This window comes from Lissotriton helveticus, chromosome 4_1 (genome assembly GCF_964261635.1).
Source record: "Lissotriton helveticus chromosome 4_1, aLisHel1.1, whole genome shotgun sequence".
Taxonomy (NCBI): Eukaryota; Metazoa; Chordata; class Amphibia; order Caudata; family Salamandridae; genus Lissotriton; species Lissotriton helveticus.
In genome coordinates, this window is record NC_136063.1 from 824,824,541 (window position 1) to 824,844,903 (window position 20,363).

The window sequence follows — 20,363 nt, forward strand, 5'->3', positions numbered from 1 at the left end:
TGCAACTGAACAGAGAATCGATTGATTTCCTGGATATCAGTATTAAGGAGAAGGAGGGATACCTCTACACCACCCTTTACAGAAAGTCATCGGAAAGAAACTCCCTCCTACGCTACACTAGTCACCACACGAGAGGATTAAGGGACAATCTGCCCTTTGGACAGTTCCTCCGCCTCCGGAGAAACTGTTCCCTAAAAGAGGACTTCTTTAAGGAATCAGATGACCTCATCATTCGCCTAATAGATAGAGGCTATCCAAAACGCCTGGTCAAGAGATCAAGAAAAAGAGCATGGTTCCAGGATAGATCAACCCTACTCGAACCAAGAATAAGAACAGCATCACAAGAGCGGATGATATGCGTTACCACCTTCTGCACTGAAAGCAATGCCATACGGAAAATTGTAAACAAACATTGGGGTTTGGTAGCAGACACTCTCAAGGTTCCTGAACCGCCCATGCACGCCTTCAAAAGATCTAGGAATGTCAGAGACTCGGTAGTGCGATCACTGTTAAAAACCCCCCCGTCACCGACAATTCGGAATCTATGGAATCTACCGGAGCTGGTGGGCCACTTCAAATGCACCAAATGCAAAGCATGCCCGATGTGCTTGGAGACCAAGCAAGTACGATACAACAATCTGACAATAGACCTGAAGTCACTGACCAACTGCAACTCAAGTGGGGTGATTTATGCGATCCTGTGTCCGTGTGACCTTATGTACATTGGACAGACACAGCAAAAAGCAAAAAGCCGCATTTTCCAACACTGCAGCAGGATCCGCTGCACCACACCAGGAGCCCCGTTGGTAGACCATTTTAAAGAAAAAAACCATACACCTGAGTCCCTTCGTTGGCTCATAATTGAAAAAATCTCCCTCGGTCCCCAGGGGGGTAATTTGACTTCCATCCTCAACACAAGAGAATGTAAATGGATGCAGAAATTTCAAACAATAAGTAAGGGTTTGAATGAGCTCGATGCCAATTTTTCACAGATGGCGGGACTCAATCCAGAATAGACTATGGACAATTACAATTCTCCCCTTGCTATGTTTCAGACTAGACCATTTCCTATGCGTTTGCACTTGTTTAACTTAACATGTCTATCCAACTCGTGATTAAGTGTTGTTTCTGAAATGTGCATTCAGGCGAATTGTTGGGACAACAGGGAACTTTTCACGTATGCAGCCTACATTCAATCTGCCTGTTACATGTACACATTGAGTTTTGATGTGAATTGTATTTGTTGTCTCCTGAAATTGTTGACCGCTTTAACTGTTTGCTTATATTATTTATATTGAATCTGGAGCGAGGGTTTTTTCTTCATCATCTAGCGAGGGTTATTAGTGTAATCAACCTTTTCCCTCGTGAATACCAGGGTCACGCAACCCCTTGTCAGCCTTCCACACAGATTTGACAGAATCTTTAGAGACGCTCCCTCCAGGACGGGAGCGCATGAGTCACGTCTCCATTCCTATTGGACACGGGAGTCGAGCCCCTTCTGTACTTACGAGCATCGAGCGCCGGCCCCGCGAGCGCACACCGATGCAGTACGCCGGCGGAGCATTATCCCTCCTGGGAGTTCCATAACGAAAGGTAAATACACCCTGAACCTTTTGAAAACGGCCCCGCTATTGAGACAGCTCACCAGGCGGCTGTTCAGACACGATCTGGCATGGTCATTTTATTTCACTACCAACTGACGGGTTTAACCTGACGCATCGCCTTTCTTCTGTTCACAGTAAGAAACCCTTCCTGACCCCATTTGAGAGGATTGAACTACCTGTGCACAATGGTCCAGTGACGGCAAGCACGTCACGAAAGTAAGTCTCTCGTCCCCACCCCCGGGAATCTTTTTACTCATAGTATTTGAACAAGGGCCCTGATGGCACGTTCATTTATTTTTTCAGCAATCTTTGGAGCTTGATGCGAGCCCATTTCTAGACGGGACAAGTGGTGACCGTCTCATGATGTAGGTAACTTCCACATCTATCACTGAATAGAATCACGCAATTTCACCGCCCATATACTGAATTCAAATTTATATTACTTCTTAGGCTCTCCACTCCTTCCTGATGAAGACCCCACCATGAGGCCGTAAACCACCCTTTTAGCGTAACCAGGGGTCGAAACGTAGAACTACGCTGCTTCTCCACACACCATAGGATTTAAATACGAAATTAACTCTCCTTGTCTATGTGTGATGCAATTTGGGAACCTTTGCTCATTAATTTGTTTGTAGAGGTTTTGCTATTTTTAACTTGATGCTATAACTATGTCACAACACCTTTACCCTGTCCCCCTCACTTTTTCACTTACCCTTCCCTCTTCACTGAGAGCACCTAATTCGAATACCGAATGTAATGATTTTACAATTACATATTAGTACTTCTATTGTTTGTTAGGAACCAGTTGGCTGCAATTTGATCATACATTGACTTTGCTAAAATAAATGCCAATGATAATGAAATGAATAATTCACAATTTCTTTTCAATCAATTCTAATTTGATGGTGATTGTGTGTTAAACTAAATGATTACAGAATTGTATGATATTAATATACCTGTAACTCAGACCGACTCTCTTTTGTACTGACCTACGGACCCAGGTCCTGAGTTCTAAGGGCCTACCCCTTCTACACTCACATTCATGCTCTTTGAGCCATCAGAACCACAAAAAGACAGCACTACTCCACTTGCAAAACTGCAGCAAACTGCCCTTCTGAAGAACTCCATAAAATTCTAACAGAATTCGCCACTCCAAAGTGCCAAAACACAGAAACACCATGATTAGAAGATTTCTCTGACAAATCTCTAATGAATTGATCTCAAAAATTAAAAATATTGAAAATGACCACAAGGAAAGCACAGACGACACCACAACAACACAAGACCTAACCACCATAGAATGGGACAACAATAATCATCCATCAATGCATACTTGTAATACCCTGTCACCAAAGATTTCCTCGATATTATCACTGCTTCCAAACCATCAGGATCACCTCCAAAACGTTAAAGATATCCTTCGCTCTACCACTGCAGGATAGACAGATGCCTACTCAATAAATCCCTGGAACTTCATTCATTCCCACCTGAGCTGAAAACCTCCTATATTAGACCTCACCTCCGGAAGAAAAAGCTTGTCCTATCCGACCCAACATAGTAGAGGCCCATAACAAACAGGCTCCTACAAAGACTTCACAATCGCTAAATCCTTGAAAATGCTCTAAAATGGAATGATTCTTATCTCATAGACACAGTGTAGCATACCTACTACCTTTCACATCACCTCCTCACACACAACACTGTGGTGTTCCTCAGAGGTTCATCATATCCCCTCTATTATTCAACATCTGCCTTTAACCCCCTTAGCAAATCTGGTTAAATTATCGCCTGTTACAACTATGCAGACACCCAAATCCTTTTTAAAATGATTAACACCTAAGACCCCTACAATTCACAACTTGATGACTGCCTCTATGCCTTAAACACATGTATGATAAATAACCAGCCAAAGCTCAATATCAGAATGACAAATTATGATCTGTGGACAATGGAAAAAGTACCAGCCTTCTGCCATATGGCCTAAGGAGCTTGAAGCTACTCCAACATCAAGAGAACTTAAAAACCTAGGACTCACCATGGATTCAGAACGATCCTCAATACTGCATATTAACAATGTCACAAAGAGTGCTGTCTACACAAAGAAAACGTTACATCGCATCTTCCCATATCTTGCATTCCAATGGAAACTACAAGCCATCCACACCCTTGTAACCTGCAAGCTTGACTATGCCAACAGCCTACACCACAGTGCACCCATATTCATCATACACAAAATAGTTTGAATCAAAAATACTGCTCTAAGGCTTCTTCTCCGCATTCACATAAGAGAAAGCATGACTCCAGTCTTGCAATCGCTTCACTGGCATTTAGCTCGTAGGGCAATGTTCAAGGCACTCTGCTTAGTTCACAGAACTTTCCAAAGAAAAGGACAGCTATACCTACAAGTTAAATTCAAGGAATACGAAACAAATAGAACGCGGTGGTACAGGCTTGCACAACTTATCATCATACCGCCTTATCATCATATTCTGTAGTAGGCACTACTTTCTCAGAACAAGTCACCAAGCTTTGAAACGCACTACCAGCCAACATTAGAAGTACCAAGGAGCATATACACTTTTGGAGACTTTTGAAAACATGGCTATTTCCTAGATAGCTGCACCATCCACCTTCTAGCAAAAAAGCCCCCAAAAAAGTAGCACCCTCAAGCACAATCCTCAGCTTATAAACCACAAATTGGAAACAACTCAAACTGCTTTCGATATGCAGGTAAGCTAAGGAGGGCTGGCCTATGGTTCGCCTTGGCATTATATAGTTATGTAGTTGCATATATAACAGTTATGGTTCACAGTAATACTTAGACCATAATACACAGCTGTCAGCAGAAAATTCAAACGTATGCCTCTTAAATTCACATAAGACTTATCTGCTATGAGGGTTGTTCATCACCAGCACCGTAGAGTCACAAAACCAAAGATCACCAAATCAACAGGCATGGAATAACAGAAAAGATCAGTCACACATTGCTGAACAATTCAAAAGACTTTAGTATAGTTCACCACTGCAGGTCCCAAATATCGATACAATCTGACCGCTTCTTTACACCTCAAAAAGACACTCCGATATGGGAAGATAATAAAATGCCAAATCCAACAGATCCCTCCAGTTCTCTCTCTCACTCCAACCATGCTAGCTCAGGACAACAGCTATACACTAAATCTCAGATGGCGCAGTAAGCAGCTAAGCAGAGTATTCTCATATTAAATGTCATAAAGGGATCTGTAGAGCTGTTTAAAGATGCCACCACACTGAAAACCATAAAACTGGGTGTCTGTCTCTCACACGTCATCATCCACCATACTACTGTGCACTGCGTCCCATAACATGATCACCGCACCTCTGTGATCATCACGCACGACGTGGAAAAACTTCTCACATAAGATCAAAACAAAGCCAACATCCTTCTAAGTACACACTGTACACAGTGCACCATGCTACCCACATAGGCAAGTGCTTCAGCTCCCCACAAAGGGGTAGTAAGCGCTATATGAATGGTACAATGCAATAAGTCATTCCTGCTTTTGAACCAAGCAATACGACTCCTCATTTTTAGACTGGCTCTACATTATAATTGCATCCACCTTAGGTTGCTTCATGAATGACGTGTCACCACTGAAGACCATGTGTGTGATACATGGCATAGTCAAAACATTGACAATCTTTCAAATTGTGCTATTATCCTATAATCACGTACTTATATTTGAACATGCTCTTCTGTAATAACAATGGTTCCCTGCAAAAAAAAAGTTCTTCAAACAAACTTGTGTATGTAATTTTTTTAATTGACCTTGTCGTTCTCACTTATTTAATACCTTAAGCACTGAGCACCTGAAATATATGTAACACTTGCGAACTTTTTGTTGTTCCCGGCTTTTTGAAATTAAAATACAATTCTATGATGAATTTTACACTGTGTTGTATGATCATTTTCTACTTTGACTTTGAAAGCAACAGAGATAAATGATCTTATCCAGCCTGATTGCACATAGGAGACAGCGTTAAATACCCATGAATCACAAGCACGACCTAGAGTTAATCCATAAAGAAATTATGTAAAGAACGGGCAAGAGAAAGCAAAGCACAGTATTCCAGAATTCAAAAAGGAGATCAGGTTCTTGTTTGTTGAGAAAAAAAGGGAAGAAATCTGACCCTCGATATGAGAAGACTTCTTTACATGTGGTTTCCCAGAAAGAATCTATGGTCATGGCTAAGACTAAAGGATGAAAAAATTAAAGATGGTGTGGCACACCTTAGATTATACTACAAGTTCAAAAAGGTAATCCTTAATAAGATGTTTAGTGCGTTTCTGGGCGCCTCAGGAATAGTCCCTTCTGGCTGGTGAGGGACTCTTAAAATGAGAACTAGTGCTAGGGAAGTGTGGGGAATTCCCACACTGAATCCTGGAGGTGCTCCTAGAGAGGTGAAACAATCCTCTAGTATTTTAGCCAAAGTTACTCGATTTCAAAGGTCCAGTAAGTTCATCACAATTTTATTCAGAGAAGTCATGTATTATGATCATACTGACTCAGGTGAAAATAATCGATTTTTTTATCCATCACAAACGTTTCAAAATGCCAAAATCCCAATGCATTTCGGGACGAATGTCCCTTCATCAGGGGAATCAGGTTTATCTGTAAGGGAAACAAACACTGTTTCAGGAAGGGAACTTTACCCTCAAAGAGAAATAAAGGTGACTGGGAAAGTAGAAACCTGGTGTACCAAGGTGACTTAAAAGCGGAAGGAGGTAAAGTGCAGTAGGATCGTGAACACCAAAAAGTATATTTAGGTGACGGCAAAGGTCTAAACTGAAGGTAAAATGAAAGGTAAAACGAAGTAAACCGCATTCGTTTCTGCATGCATTAAGAAAAAATGAATGATAAAAAAAATACGATAGAAAAAATGTCTCAGTTGTAGGTAAAAATCACTGATAAAACGCCCGACTTGTGCTCATAGTATAGGTGGCGGAAAATTATCAGAAACAGAGATTCAAGTAAGCAATTCTTACCCAAACGTTCAAGTAACCGCACTCGGAAGCGAATGTCGGCGTGAAGCGTAGTATACGGAAAAGAGGGAGTGTTATTGAAGCGGGTGGTGCAACATAGAAAGCGGACAAACAACGTGAAGGAGAGGCTGTGGTGAACCAAGTGTTACGGGTGTGAGGTAAAAAAAGTCAAAAGGGCCCGAGGCTCCGTGAAGGGTGACAGATCGAAATGACCAATATACATAAAAGTAAAATAGAAGAACGGAAATAGGAAATAATCAACAGTAGGTATATGACCATCATATTCTATGGTAACACAACAGGTGTCGGCCATTTTGAATAGGGGAGATTTTCGGGAGGAAGATATACAGATGGTCTAAGTTTTGAAGGTGGCAACACAAATTTCACAAAACAGGAACAATAGTCATGTAAAACATATACTGAGATGTTCATAGCGGAAACCTAGAATGTGGAGAACCGAATGTGGAAAAAAGTGAGTAAATGCAAGAGTGAGTTTAACAAAAGGCAAGACATGTGAGAAAAGTAGGAAGTCTTTGAATGGAAGGTAGAAAAGGTATGACTTGTGAAGGAAAAAGATCATCATTACAAAAAGGGGAAATGTAATGGAAAACGAAGATGAAAACAGGAAAAGTAGTGACCAGATATAGCAAGTGAGAAAAAAGAGGGAAAAAAGAAGAGTAGTGACCAGATGTGGCAAGTAAGAAAAACAGAGAGGCATGTTCAAAGGAAACAACTATATTCAATCCGTTCATTGAGTTATTTCGGTTGACACGATTCCAACAATTTAATCCAAAAGAGTTCACGCTGTAGTAATTTTTTTCGGTTATTATTGCCGGGTCTCTTCGGGACAACCTCCAGTACAAGGAACCTTAACTGGCTAATGTTGTGCTGAGATGAAATGAGCAGCTAAAGGAGATTTCAGATTCTTGTTCCTTATGGTGCTTTTATGCTCAGTTAGACGAACTTTGAGCTTTCTTTCCGTTTTCCCAACGTATGGTAAACCGCAAGGGCACTTCAGTAGATACACCAAGTTCATAGAATCGCAAGTGGCATTAGTTCTTAGTTTGATTTGTTTGCCAGATAAAGGATGGTTGGTGCAATTCCCTCTGATTATGTTGTTGCAGTGGCTGCAATTGTGACAAGGTATGGTGCCAGAAAAAACAGAGTCCGGTGGTTTAGGTTTAAATTCCAACATGTTTTTCAGATTGTTTGCTCTTTGGTAGGCAAACAATGGGGTGCAGTTAAATAAACCTTGGAAATCTGGTTCAAGCTGTATCATCTGCCTGTTACTTAGGATGATTTTCTTTATCGCAGGACTTCTGGAAGAGTATTTTGACACAAATACTGGTCTTTCAGTTTTGTTGGTATCCGTGCGGGGAATTAAAAGGTCATTTCTGTTCTTTAGCATGGTGCGGGGGCGAGCAGCCTGCAGGGTAGCTTCAGGGTATTTTCTCGCCCTGTATTTATTCAAAATGTTCTTTTCAGTGTGTAAATATTCTGCCGGTTCAGAACAAATCCTCTTAGCTCTCAACAGTTGAGAAAAAGGTAAGTGTTTTTTCAAGGGAGTTGGATGACAACTGGTGTACAAAAGAGCATTGTTCCGATCAGTTGCTTTGACGAACAGTGACGTATTTAAACTGGCATTATCCAAAGTGACTAGAATGTCCAGAAAAGGTAACCTCTTGGTGTCTACATTGTGAGTGAATCGAATATGATCATCAACTTCATTAATGTGGGAATTGAATTCAAGTATGTCATTAGGTGGTCCTGCCCAGATAAAAAATATGTCGTCAATATATCTCCAGTAAGTTTTAATTTTTTTGGACCACTGGACATTGTTCAAAATGTGATCTGTTTCAAGACGGTGCATGAACAAGTTCGCATAGCTAGGAGCTGCACAGTTGCCCATTGACGTGCCCACTAATTGCATGTAAAACTCATTGTTCCAAGTGAAATAGCTGTGGGATAACATGAATTGCATGAGCTCCAGTAATAACACTTTGAGGTCGTCATTCATGGGATTCTGGAGTAAAAAAGATTCTAGAGCTTCGATGCCCCTATTATGGGGTATTGATGTGTATAAGGCACATACGTCGATAGTGACCAAAGTATGTTGGATATTAGGATTTAAAGTCACTTTCTTCAGTTGGTTGAGGAAATCTGTGGAATCACGTACGATGTGGACATGCCCCTCACAATTGGCTGAAGGTACATGTCGACAAACTTCCCGATAGGTTCGTGGATGGAATTCCTCGTAGACACAATGGGTCTGAATGGCGGTTGTTGTAGATTTTTATGAATTTTGGGCAGCATGTGGATGCTGGGACACTTAGGGTGGGGATGGATCAAGTACTTCAAGTCTTTTTCGGTGATGGTTCCCATTTCCATGGCCTTTTCTAGGATGGTTCTCAAGATCTTAGAGAAGGTTTCAGTCGGGTCAGAGTTCACGTTCATATAAAGTTCCTTGTCATTCACATGGGTGGTTACATTTGTTTGGTAAAACTCATGGTCAAGAACGACCAAGGCTCCCCCTTTTATCGGCCTTGCAACAAGTGATGTTTTTGTTATTGGTAATTTCTCTTAGAGCTCTGTAATCTCTGGCATTGAAGTTGTTGCCGTAAAATAAGGAAATACAAAAGAGACACTATGGATTACAAACTGGGGGAGGTGTACAGCTGGGCGGAGGTCTACGCCCAACGGAGACAACAAAGACCTTTCACCAACCCATCATCTGACGAAGGTAGCTCTTCAGATGGATCAACGACCCAAAAGCGCGGCCAACCACAGGGCAGACCGCCAAGAGCGAACCCCCAGGATAAAGGGGGTGACAACACCATCCAGAATATCCCCACTACTTCTGGTGTTCCTTTTTTAGAGAAAGGTCCAACCGTCACCGTAGAACCAGGAGGGGCAGAAGCCGCAGCCCTAGCAGCAACAACGTCTATTGCTCAAGCAACCAGGAGCAAAAGAACCTAGTCATTAACATTTTGCAAACATCCTTGTCTACCAACCAAATGAATGTGTTACAAAAAGGGATATCTTTCGTCCCCACCTACCATACCAATGAACTCGAGATGGAAATTTGTTTATTCAAATGTATGCGTAACTTACGACTACGCCATTTTTTCACCAATGTGAACCCTCCCTCGGGTCCTCCCATCCAACACACTTGTAAAGATTTAAGAAGTAAGAGCTCTTTTATGGCTCCTGTAAGTCACAAGATTTTCGACTCTTATGAGACCATAACTCTCAATGCTCTGAAAGAAAACCTAAAAAAAACTCCTCCCAACGGCAACAACTTCAATGCCAGAGATTACAGAGCTCTAAGAGAAATTACCAATAACAAAAAAATCACTTGTTGCAAGGCCGATAAAGGGGAATCCTTGGTCGTTCTTGACCATGAGTTTTACCAAACAAATGTAACCACCCATGTGAATGACAAGGAACTTTATATGAAAGTGAATTCTGACCCGACTGAAACCTTCTCTAAGATCTTGAGAACCATCCTAGAAAAGGCCATGGAAATGGGAACCATCACCGAAAAAGACTTGAAGTACTTGATCCATCCCCACCCTAAGTGTCCCAGCATCCACATGCTGCCCAAAATTCATAAAAATCTACAACAACCGCCATTCAGACCCATTGTGTCTACGAGGAATTCCATCCACGAACCTATTGGGAAGTTTGTCGACATGTACCTTCAGCCATTTGTGAGGGGCATGTCCACATACATACGTGATTCCACAGATTTCCTCAACCAACTGAATAAAGTGACTTTAAATCCTAATATCCAACATACTTTGGTCACTATCGACGTATGTGCCTTATACACATCAATACCCCATAATAGGGGCATCGAAGCTATAGAATCTTTTTTACTTCAGAATCCCATGAATGACGACCTCAAAGTGTTATTACTGGAGCTCATGCAATTCATGTTATACCACAGCTATTTCACTTGGAACAATGAGTTTTACATGCAATTAGTGGGCACGTCAATGGGCAACTGTGCAGCTCCTAGCTATGCGAACTTGTTCATACACCGTCTTGAAACAGATCACATTTTGAACAATGTCCAGTGGTCCAAAAAAATTAAAACTTACGGGAGATATATTGACGACATATTTTTTATCTGGGCAGAACCACCCAATGACATACTTGAATTCATTTCCCACATTAATGAAGTTGATGATCATATCCGATTCACTCACAATGTAGACACCAAGAGTTTACCTTTTCTGGACATTCTAGTCACTTTGGATAATGCCAGTTTAAATACGTCACTGTTCGTCAAAGCAACTGATCGGAACAATGCTCTTTTGTACACCAGTTGTCATCCAACTCCCTTGAAAAAACACTTACCTTTTTCTCAACTGTTGAGAGCTTAGAGGATTTGTTCTGAACCGGCAGAATATTTACACACTGAAAAGAACATTTTGAATAAATACAGGGCGAGAAAATACCCTGAAGCTACCCTGCAGGCTGCTCGCGACCGCACCATGCTAAAGAACAGAAATGACCTTTTAATTCCCCGCACGGATACCAACAAAACTGAAAGACCAGTATTTGTGTCAAAATACTCTTCCAGAAGTCCTGCAATAAAGAAAATCATCCTAAGTAACTGGCAGATGATACAGCTTGAACCAGATTTCCAAGGTTTATTTAACTGCACCCCATTGTTTGCCTACCAAAGAGCAAACAATCTGAAAAACATGTTGGAATTTAAACCTAAACCACCGGACTCTGTTTTTTCTGGCACCATACCTTGTCACAATTGCAGCCACTGCAACAACATAATCAGAGGGAATTGCACCAACCATCGTTTATCTGGCAAACAAATCAAACTAAGAACTAATGCCACTTGCGATTCTATGAACTTGGTGTATCTACTGAAGTGCCTTTGCGGTTTACCATACGTAGGGAAAACGGAAAGAAAGCTCAAAGTTCGTCTAACTGAGCATAAAAGCACCATAAGGAACAAGAATCTGAAATCTCCTTTAGTTGCTCATTTCATCTCATCTCAGCACAACATTAGCCAGTTAAGGTTCCTTGTACTGGAGGTTGTCCCGAAGAGACCCGGCATTGATAACCGAAAAAAATTACTACAGCGTGAACTCTTTTGGATTAAATTGTTGGAATCGTGTCAACCGAAAGGACTCAATGAACGGATTGAATATAGTTGTTTCCTTTGAACATGCCTCTCTGTTTTTCTTACTTGCCACATCTGGTCACTACTCTTCTTTTTTCCCTTTCTTCTCACTTGCTATATCTGGTCACTACTTTTCCTATTTTCATCTTCGTTTTCCATTACATTTCCCCTTTTTGTAATGATGATCTTTTTCCTTCACAAGTCATACCTTTTCTACCTTCCATTCAAAGACTTCCTACTTTTCTCACATGTCTTGCCTTTTGTTAAACTCGCTCTTGCATTTACTCACTTTTTTTCCACATTTGGTTCTCCACATTCTAGGTTTCCGCTATGAACATCTCAGTATATGTTTTACATGACTATTGTTCCTGTTTTGTGAAATTTGTGTTACCACCTTCAAAACTTAGACCATCTGTATATCTTCCTCCCGAAAATCTCCCCTATTCAAAATGGCCGACACCTGTTGTGTTACCATAGATTATGATGGTCATATACCTACTGTTGATTATTTCTTATTTCCGTTCTTCTATTTTACTTTTATGTATATTGGTCATTTCGATCTGTCACCCTTCACGGAGCCTCGGGGCCCTTTTGACTTTTTTTACCTCACACCTGTAACACTTGGTTCACCACAGCCTCTCCTTCACGTTGTTTGTCCGCTTTCTATGTTGCACCACCCGCTTCAATAACACTCCCTCCTTTCCGTATACTACGCTTCACGCCGACATTCGCTTCCGAGTGCGGTTACTTGAACGTTTGGGTAAGAATTGCTTACTTGAATCTCTGTTTCTGATAATTTTCCGCCACCTATACTATGAGCACAAGTCGGGCGTTTTATCGGTGATTTTTACCTACAACTGAGACATTTTTTCTATCGTATATTTTTTTATCATTCATTTTTTCTTAATGCATGCAGAAACGAATGCGGTTTACTTCGTTTTACCTTTCGTTTTACCTTCAGTTTAGACCTTTGCCGTCACCTAGATATACTTTTTGGTGTTCACGATCCTACTGCACTTTACCTCCTTCCGCTTTTAAGTCACCTTGGTACACCAGGTTTCTACTTTCTCAGTCACCTTTATTTCTCTTTGAGGGTAAAGTCCCCTTCCTGAAACAGTGTTTGTTTCCCTTACAGATAAACCTGATTCCCCTGATGAAGGGACATTCGTCCCGAAATGCATTGGGATTTTGGCATTTTGAAACGTTTGTGATGGATAAAAAATCGATTATTTTCACCTGAGTCAGTATGATCATAATACATGACTTCTCTGAATAAAATTGTGATGAACTTACTGGACCTTTGAAATCGAGTAACTTTGGCTAAAATACTAGAGGATTGTTTCACCTCTCTAGGAGCACCTCCAGGATTCAGTGTGGGAATTCCCCACACTTCCCTAGCACCAAGACTAAAGGATGTCAGATGGCCTGAAACAATTGTCATTTCAACAAGTTTGTGGTGACAACAGATAATGTGGATATCAGTTATCTGGAAAAATATATACCAAATTTGTGACCTAATTACCTGGGTCACAAAACCTCAGAACTAATGTAAAAGAGTCTACTTATTGGGAAATGGTAGGTCTTTGTCAAGTAGAGTGAGATGTCTTGTAGTTAAAATTGATGAACCGTAGAACCCAGACGACATAACGTTTCTCAATCTGGAAGGGAAACAGTCAAGTAGCCATTCTATGGCAGAACAGCACAGGGGCAGCATGCTGGGAGGTATATTCTCCCTAGAGTAGATGAAAATTTGCAAGAAAGATTATTGATATTATTAAACACGAGATAAAAGATAAAAGATGACTGTCTCCGAGTCATCTTTCCTGATAATCAGTACATATTTCCTGTAGCATATCTGAATTGAAGAAGCTGTGATCACCCATACTCAGCATTGGAGACAATATGGATGTGCCGGGAGCATATTTGAGATGTTCATGTGAAAATGGAAATCTAAAATGTATTAACACAGATTAGTAATGGCAGAAATTTAAAGCCATTACCAGCATCTTCAGATGTAACTTGACATAAAATTCAAGACGAGCCGTGTGAATCTGAGATTCTTTCTTGATTCTCTATGTAACAACATACGCACTGTATCGGAATATAACCCTAGGTCAGCAAACTGCTTTTGAAGAGTGATATTTTTTAATCTGGCTGAGAATTACACCACTAATTTAGAGAACACACCAACATACATAGTGGGCAGCAGGTGAAAATACATTAATTTTGAAATATAATGCAGCTTCTGTGTCAAGTATTAGAACATTGGAATGTTGGTAGCTCCATTGAAAACAATGGAGTGCTCCGGGATTATAATGCTGGTATAAACCCGGAGCTCCAACATTCCAATGTTTCTTTGATCACAGCTCTGGCTGAGAACAGAGGCTTCAGGGAGCCTGAGGGGATTTCAAGCCCCTAGCGCACCCTGAAGGCTTTTTTTTATTTGTTAGAACATTCTGCCCTCTAGTGGCAGAATGTTCTAATAGCCTTATAGCCCTTCGCAGTAGGACTATACCAGCTTTTAAAGTCCCGCTGCCTTGTTAAATTATTATTATTATTATGGAGATTTCTAAAGCGCCTGGTTACGGGCACCGGCGTGTCCCCGCGCTGTGGTGAGAGACAGTGAGTAGGCCAACAAGCCACTAATCAAGTATAGAGCAGAATAAGTGGGTTTTAAGAGCCCTACGGAACTTCGCCTCTGAGGGTTCAAGACGCAGTTCCATCGGGAGCCTGTTCCAGCTCTTAGCTGCAAGGTGTCTAAATGATCTGCCACCCATTCGCACTTTCTTGATTTTAGGAAAAACTACTAAGCCAACACCAGTAGATCTGAGTACCCGATTAGGTCTGTAGGGTGTGATGAGGCTCAGTAAGGGAATGGGTGCCTTGCCCCCAATAATGCGGTGACATATGCATAGCGCCTTAAAAACAATCCTCTCCCTGACAGGAAGCCAGTGGAGAGCTTTCAAGGCGGCTTTGGAGGCTGCTCTTTTAGGGAGCCTCAGTACCATCCGGGCTGCGGCATTCTGTAACACCTGCAGGTGATTCAGACCTTTAACCGTAGTCCCCAGATAGAGAAGGTTAGCATAATCTAGTCGTGAAGTCACCAGGGCGTGCACCAGCGTCCGTCTCGCACTGACAGGAAGCAAATCCAGAGTCTTCCGCAGGTTTTTGAGGATGCCAACACACGTCCCAACCACACGACCAATCTGGGGAGTGAATGAAAGGTCTGAGTCAAACATGACCCCAAGATTTTTAGCCTGCTGACAGGGTACAGGAGTGTTGTGTAGGCATGCCGGCCACCATGCCGATGACCACACAGACGGGTCGCCCCCCACCACGAGCACCTCAGTTTTGGCACCATTCAACTTCAGGCAGTTGTTAGACATCCAGGAGGCAAGCTCCTGCATGCAGGCACTGAAGTTAGATGCCGCAACCTCGGGCGCTCGTGACAGCGAGATGACCAGTTGAGTGTCATCGGCATATGACACAATTTGCAGGCCATGACTCTCCACGATGTTGGCTACAGGGGCCACATAAAGGTTAGACAGGGTTGGACTCAAGGCAGAGCCCTGCGGCACTCCTTGATCCAAGTTGATCATACGGGAGTAGTACTCTCCCTGTCTAACCTGAAAGACCCTATTGGACAGAAAAGATTGATCCACTTCAGCGCAGTCCCCATAACTCCACCCTTGTTCAGACACTGTAGCAAGGTGAAATGTGCTACAGTATCGAACGCTGCACTCAAGTCGAGTAAGATAAGGGCCATCGTGTGCCCTTCATCTGCCCCTTGTCTGATGGATTCAGTGGCCATCAGCAGCGCTGACTCAGTGGAGTGGCGGGAACGAAAGCCAAACTGAGTTGGATGAAGCAGGCTTGCCTTGTCCATATGAGCCATCAACTGAAGATTAGCCACCTTCTCTGCCACTTTGGCCAATTAGGGTAAGAGAGAAATAGGGCGGAGGTTTTCCAATCTTTCCCAGCTCACATTTAACTTTTTTTGAAGCGGAAGTACCACTGCTTGCTTCCATCTGTCAGGAACGGTATGAGTACTAAACGATAGGTCCAGGACATCCCTAATGTAGGGCTCCAGGATCTCAATACTCCCCGTGAGCAGTTTGGGTGAAGCCGGGTCTCGGGGGGATCCTGACTTGATGGAGCGGCATATCTGTATCAGGCTTTCTGGAGGTGGCGTGAAAAAGTTCACCAGCCTATTTTCATCCACAACATCCAGTTCTATCTCTCTGAAATCAGAGCCCCTTCTGTCTCCTCCCGAGAAGGCGGAGTATATAGCAGCCACCTTATCAGAGAAGAAGGCAGCGATGCGATTACAAGATTCCTCTGAAACGCTAGATGGATCAGCACGTGGTCCATGAAAGGAAATTTCTTTATAGATTTTAAATAGCTCCTTAATGGAGTTTTCAGCTTCCCCTATTCTTCCTGCGAAATATTTGGCCTTGGAGCGTCTGATTAAATTATGATAATCTCTCCGTTTAACCCTATATTCCTGTTTGGCCTGATCCAGAAAGGCAACCCTCCAGCGCCTTTCTAGGTGTTTGCATTCCGCCTTAGCTCGACGGAGTTCATCGCTAAACCAGGGGGCGGATTTCTGAGGTCTACTACCAGGGTTTTTTAAGCACAGTGGAGCGGTAGCGTCCAATGCATCATTGATACGCTCTTCCAATCTGTCGGATGCAGAATTAGCATCCTGACCTCCAGGTCTACCTCCTTTAACCAGGGCAGTGTCAAACTTGGCTTTGGAAAAAGTTGCCCATTTCTGACTGGGGTATTTTGGATTGCCCCGCTCTTGGGTGTTTGTTACCGGCACACTTATAACAAAGGGTACTAAAAAGTGATCAGACCAGGGAATCGGTATAGGGGTATTTACTTTAATTTCCTCCCAGTTGGCAAAGATAGGGTCCAATAAGAGGCGCTTTTGATGAGTGGGGGCCTGAGATCTAAGGTGAAGTTGGAGAGCATGCAATTCCTGACAGAGGTCGGTGGCTCCCTTATCCTGTGGGTTGTCCAAATGTAAGTTAAGATCACCCAATAGCAAAAACTTGTCCCTGCGTAGGGCCTCTTCCGTTATGCCTTCTATCAAACTGGTGGTAAAACGAGCGAAAGGGCCGGGTGGATGATAAATCAGAAGGCCCTTCACTGTGTTACCTGCATTAACCTTTATAGAGAAGGCTCCTGCTTCACCATCCACAGTGGTGAGTGGTGTTATTTGACAGCATAGCGGAAGTTTAGAAATTATCGCTTACCATGGTATAACCACCCGGAAGGGAGGCGACTACGTCTGGCTCGGAGTTGGAATCAAGCCATGTCTCGGTGTGAAATAAAAGGTTGAATTTCATCTCCATGAGCAGATCATATATGTCCAATTTATGCTTACACATAGACCTGACATTTAGTAGTCCGCATATCAGCCTTAGGTCTTCAGTCTTCCTAGTTTGACTGCTAAGCCACGTATATTTGCACTTTTTGCAGCTGTTCTCCTCCTCAGCCCTCAAGCTATGAAGGCAGGCCTTAGCGGTATTGGGACACAGTGTGTGGAGTTGACAAGGACTCCACCGTATTACTACTCCGTTTTGTCCAGGGGTTCTGGCCACTGCCCCCGTCCGACCGCGGACGGGCGCAGACTGGCTTGCCTTTGGCGCACCTAAAGTCCCTCGTCTTTGGCTTGGGCCTTTAACGCTGCAGCGGGCCTTTAATAGCCGGTATAGCCCGCTAGGGTGGGCTATAAAGCCGCATTATATTTTTCTCACTAAGTTTAGCTCTGTATACATTCACTTTTTCTTGGCCATTTCTAGTTCTGGTTCAGTGTTTTGAATTTCATGATAAATAACTCCATGAATGGGGATACAACTCCAGTTACGGAAAGGAGGGGTTGCAGCTCTATTCGGCCACTTCCCCTATTCTCCCTTCCTCATTGTCCTTTAGCTTCTAGTAGATGTGCCATATGTAGCCTGATCAATTGGGTTGAGTTTATTCCTCTGAAGGACCCCTTATGTGCATGAAATCACTACAATCCTATTCACTGGTCCATTAGTTTGGTTTACAGACAATACTTGCTTACTTGGCCAAGTGATTGACCTGGATCTCCTACATGTATTAACCCTCCTTTCTGGCTGTGCCTCTGAAAGCATGTGCTCCGCCTGCTCTGGCCGGAAGGGCAAGTGCTAACAGATGTTCACGGAGGGTTTGGAAAAATAAAGTGAGTCGACCATTCTTCTCCTATCTAGGTGCTGACATGCCAACAGGCAACAGATCAGGCAACTGGAGCCCAGTGCCTCCTGTGTCCCCAATAAAGGGAGCACGCAGGTGTGCGTAAATGCTGGAGATCTGGGACGCATTCTTGCAGTTTTCAAGCTGAGGATTCACCACCTGCAGGCCTTCGACTTGACTTACCTCTGCTGGTTGCCGTAAAAGCATGTGCACACATCTGGGGTTGGGTGTTGAGGAGCTGCACTCCTAACCAGAACTGTGGAGTGACGTGGTGGCAGGTACAGGTGGACACTAAAGGAAGGTGGGCTATTTCCATGGTTTTGCAGTTGGTAAGTGTTACTGTGTTACTGTTCTCTTGTCTGTGGTAATAGATTGAAAAATGAAGGGAATAATACAATCATACAGTGAATTCTTCTGCCACAGTATCTCTTTGCCCACAGAATGAATTGAATCATTGCAATGAGCTATTCCTCAGCAGCACTCCTTGGGCTGCAGAGCAGATTAAGCCCTGAAAAAGCGACTATGGTGCTGGCATGAAAAAAACCAGAGGAGAAACCTATGTATTTGAGGCAGTGTGTTATCTTTTACACTCTCTTGCTGCTCAACCAGTCAGTCTGTTAAGCATGAGGCGGGGATCTGGAAGATAAGGCGAACATGCGTCCACAATGATAGATTTAAGCAGATGACATATAGTTTGACCATAATCTTGGTGTTTTTGTTTTTTCTAGAAATCCTTGAAAAAACATACAGTAACCTCTTTTGCCACAACTGGACACCACTGCCCTTCCCTTTCTTCAGCCTTTCACAGATGCATGTACTAATAAGAGCATGGAAAGAAGAGCGTATTATTGTTCCTCTAGTTAGGGCTCGAGTGTAGCCATCACAGGATTCCAGAAAAGCTAAAAAAAACTATTTTAGGAAGACACATTTGGCAAGCTTGTATTCAAGCACCACAAAAGTTTCATCTGCTGGGATACCACTACCGCAGATCACCCGGGTAGCTGCAGCCAGATAGTCCTAGAGGCTGCTTAATTTAAATTATAGCACATACCACCCCCTATCAACCATTCACCCCAGTGTTACTAGCACTCTTTGCTATGGTGATACTTGCCTCCTGAAAGAGTAGCATCCATACCACACATGTTCAATTCAACATGCAGCTACTCTCATAGCTTACCCAGTATCCAAATAGTCTCAGCGATCCCCCTACCCTGAGGCTACCCAGAAAACTCAATCTAGTTTCCTTGGTCCTGTAAGGAGGATTATGGGAAGGTAGAGGGATTTTACTACATGCACAAAAGTGAATGTTACTTACCAGATTTTCATCGCACAGTTCCCTGAACTGGTGGAACTTCTGGTCCATGAGAAGCTGAGCGCAACCCACAGCACTGCGAATCTTCAATAGAACTGCGAGAAAGGAAGAAAGACAAGAAAAATATATTGTTAAACAAGTGAACAAAGCGGAACAACTAAAAGTGGTTTGGCATACACCTAGGGCAACCACATCTTGAGCTGCCACTGTCGTGAAATCGGTAGCTTCATTTATTTTTGTGACATGCCGTTACAATTTTATAATCGTCACAATGTTTTTTTCATCTACACCAAGTCATTTCAAATAAACCAACTGCTTTAATGCATAGTTCCTCCCGTTTTTTAATAGTGTGAACCCGGCCCAAGGACATTAGAGTGATTTACAGCAGAATCCGACTACATTTCAATTGTTTTCCTCTTTAAGCACAGGAAGACTCTGTGATTTGTGCAAAATCACAGAATGTTGAGTCAAGGCTTAGATTTGAACCCGGTTTTCAGTTCATCATGTCCTAAAGTCGGAGTCTCTAGCCAGTTGCCTACCTTTTATAGAAGTTGAAACTCCTAGCAAAATTTTAAATGGAAGGAAAAGAACTGCAAGTGGAATTAGTGTAGCATCAAAAGCAATACTTCTTATAGAGACTTCTAACCACAGATTCCTCACCGTATGAATTTCTCCAGGTGCCAGTCTGGACCCAGGAATTTTGATAGCAACTCCCTCGTGCATTAGTGGATGGTATCATGCAGCTCTGAGATGGGTTCGGCCCACCTCTGATGTGACGTAGGGCCACTATAGCTGCACCACAGTCATGCGCTGACATCAGTTCCTTTCTTTCCTACCTTCCAATGTCAGTACAAACCTCCTTAAATCCTGTCAACTTGACAGAAATCTTTCCCTCAACTTTTCTGTTTTCAAGGGACATGTCCATGCCAAAAACATAGGGTTTAAATCGTGTAGGGACTGCCATTGCCAGATGTCGGTGACACACACCCGTGGTGTCTGGAAAAGGCTAGAGAGAGCCTGGAGGAGAGAGTATAAAAACTCTGACAGAGA

The 20,363-nt window shown here is 42.7% G+C and overlaps 1 protein-coding gene across 2 annotated transcripts in view; it reads right to left on the reverse strand.

Moving 5' to 3' along the window:
- The window catches only part of DLGAP1 (DLG associated protein 1), a 620,950-nt gene that overhangs the window by 18,199 nt on the left and 582,388 nt on the right, over positions 1-20,363 (reverse strand). For both annotated transcript variants that reach the window (XM_078687476.1, XM_078687477.1), the window contains one exon: positions 19,317-19,408. In XM_078687476.1, coding sequence (XP_078543602.1) covers positions 19,317-19,408 — 92 coding nt within the window. The remainder of the gene's footprint in view (positions 1-19,316; positions 19,409-20,363) is intronic.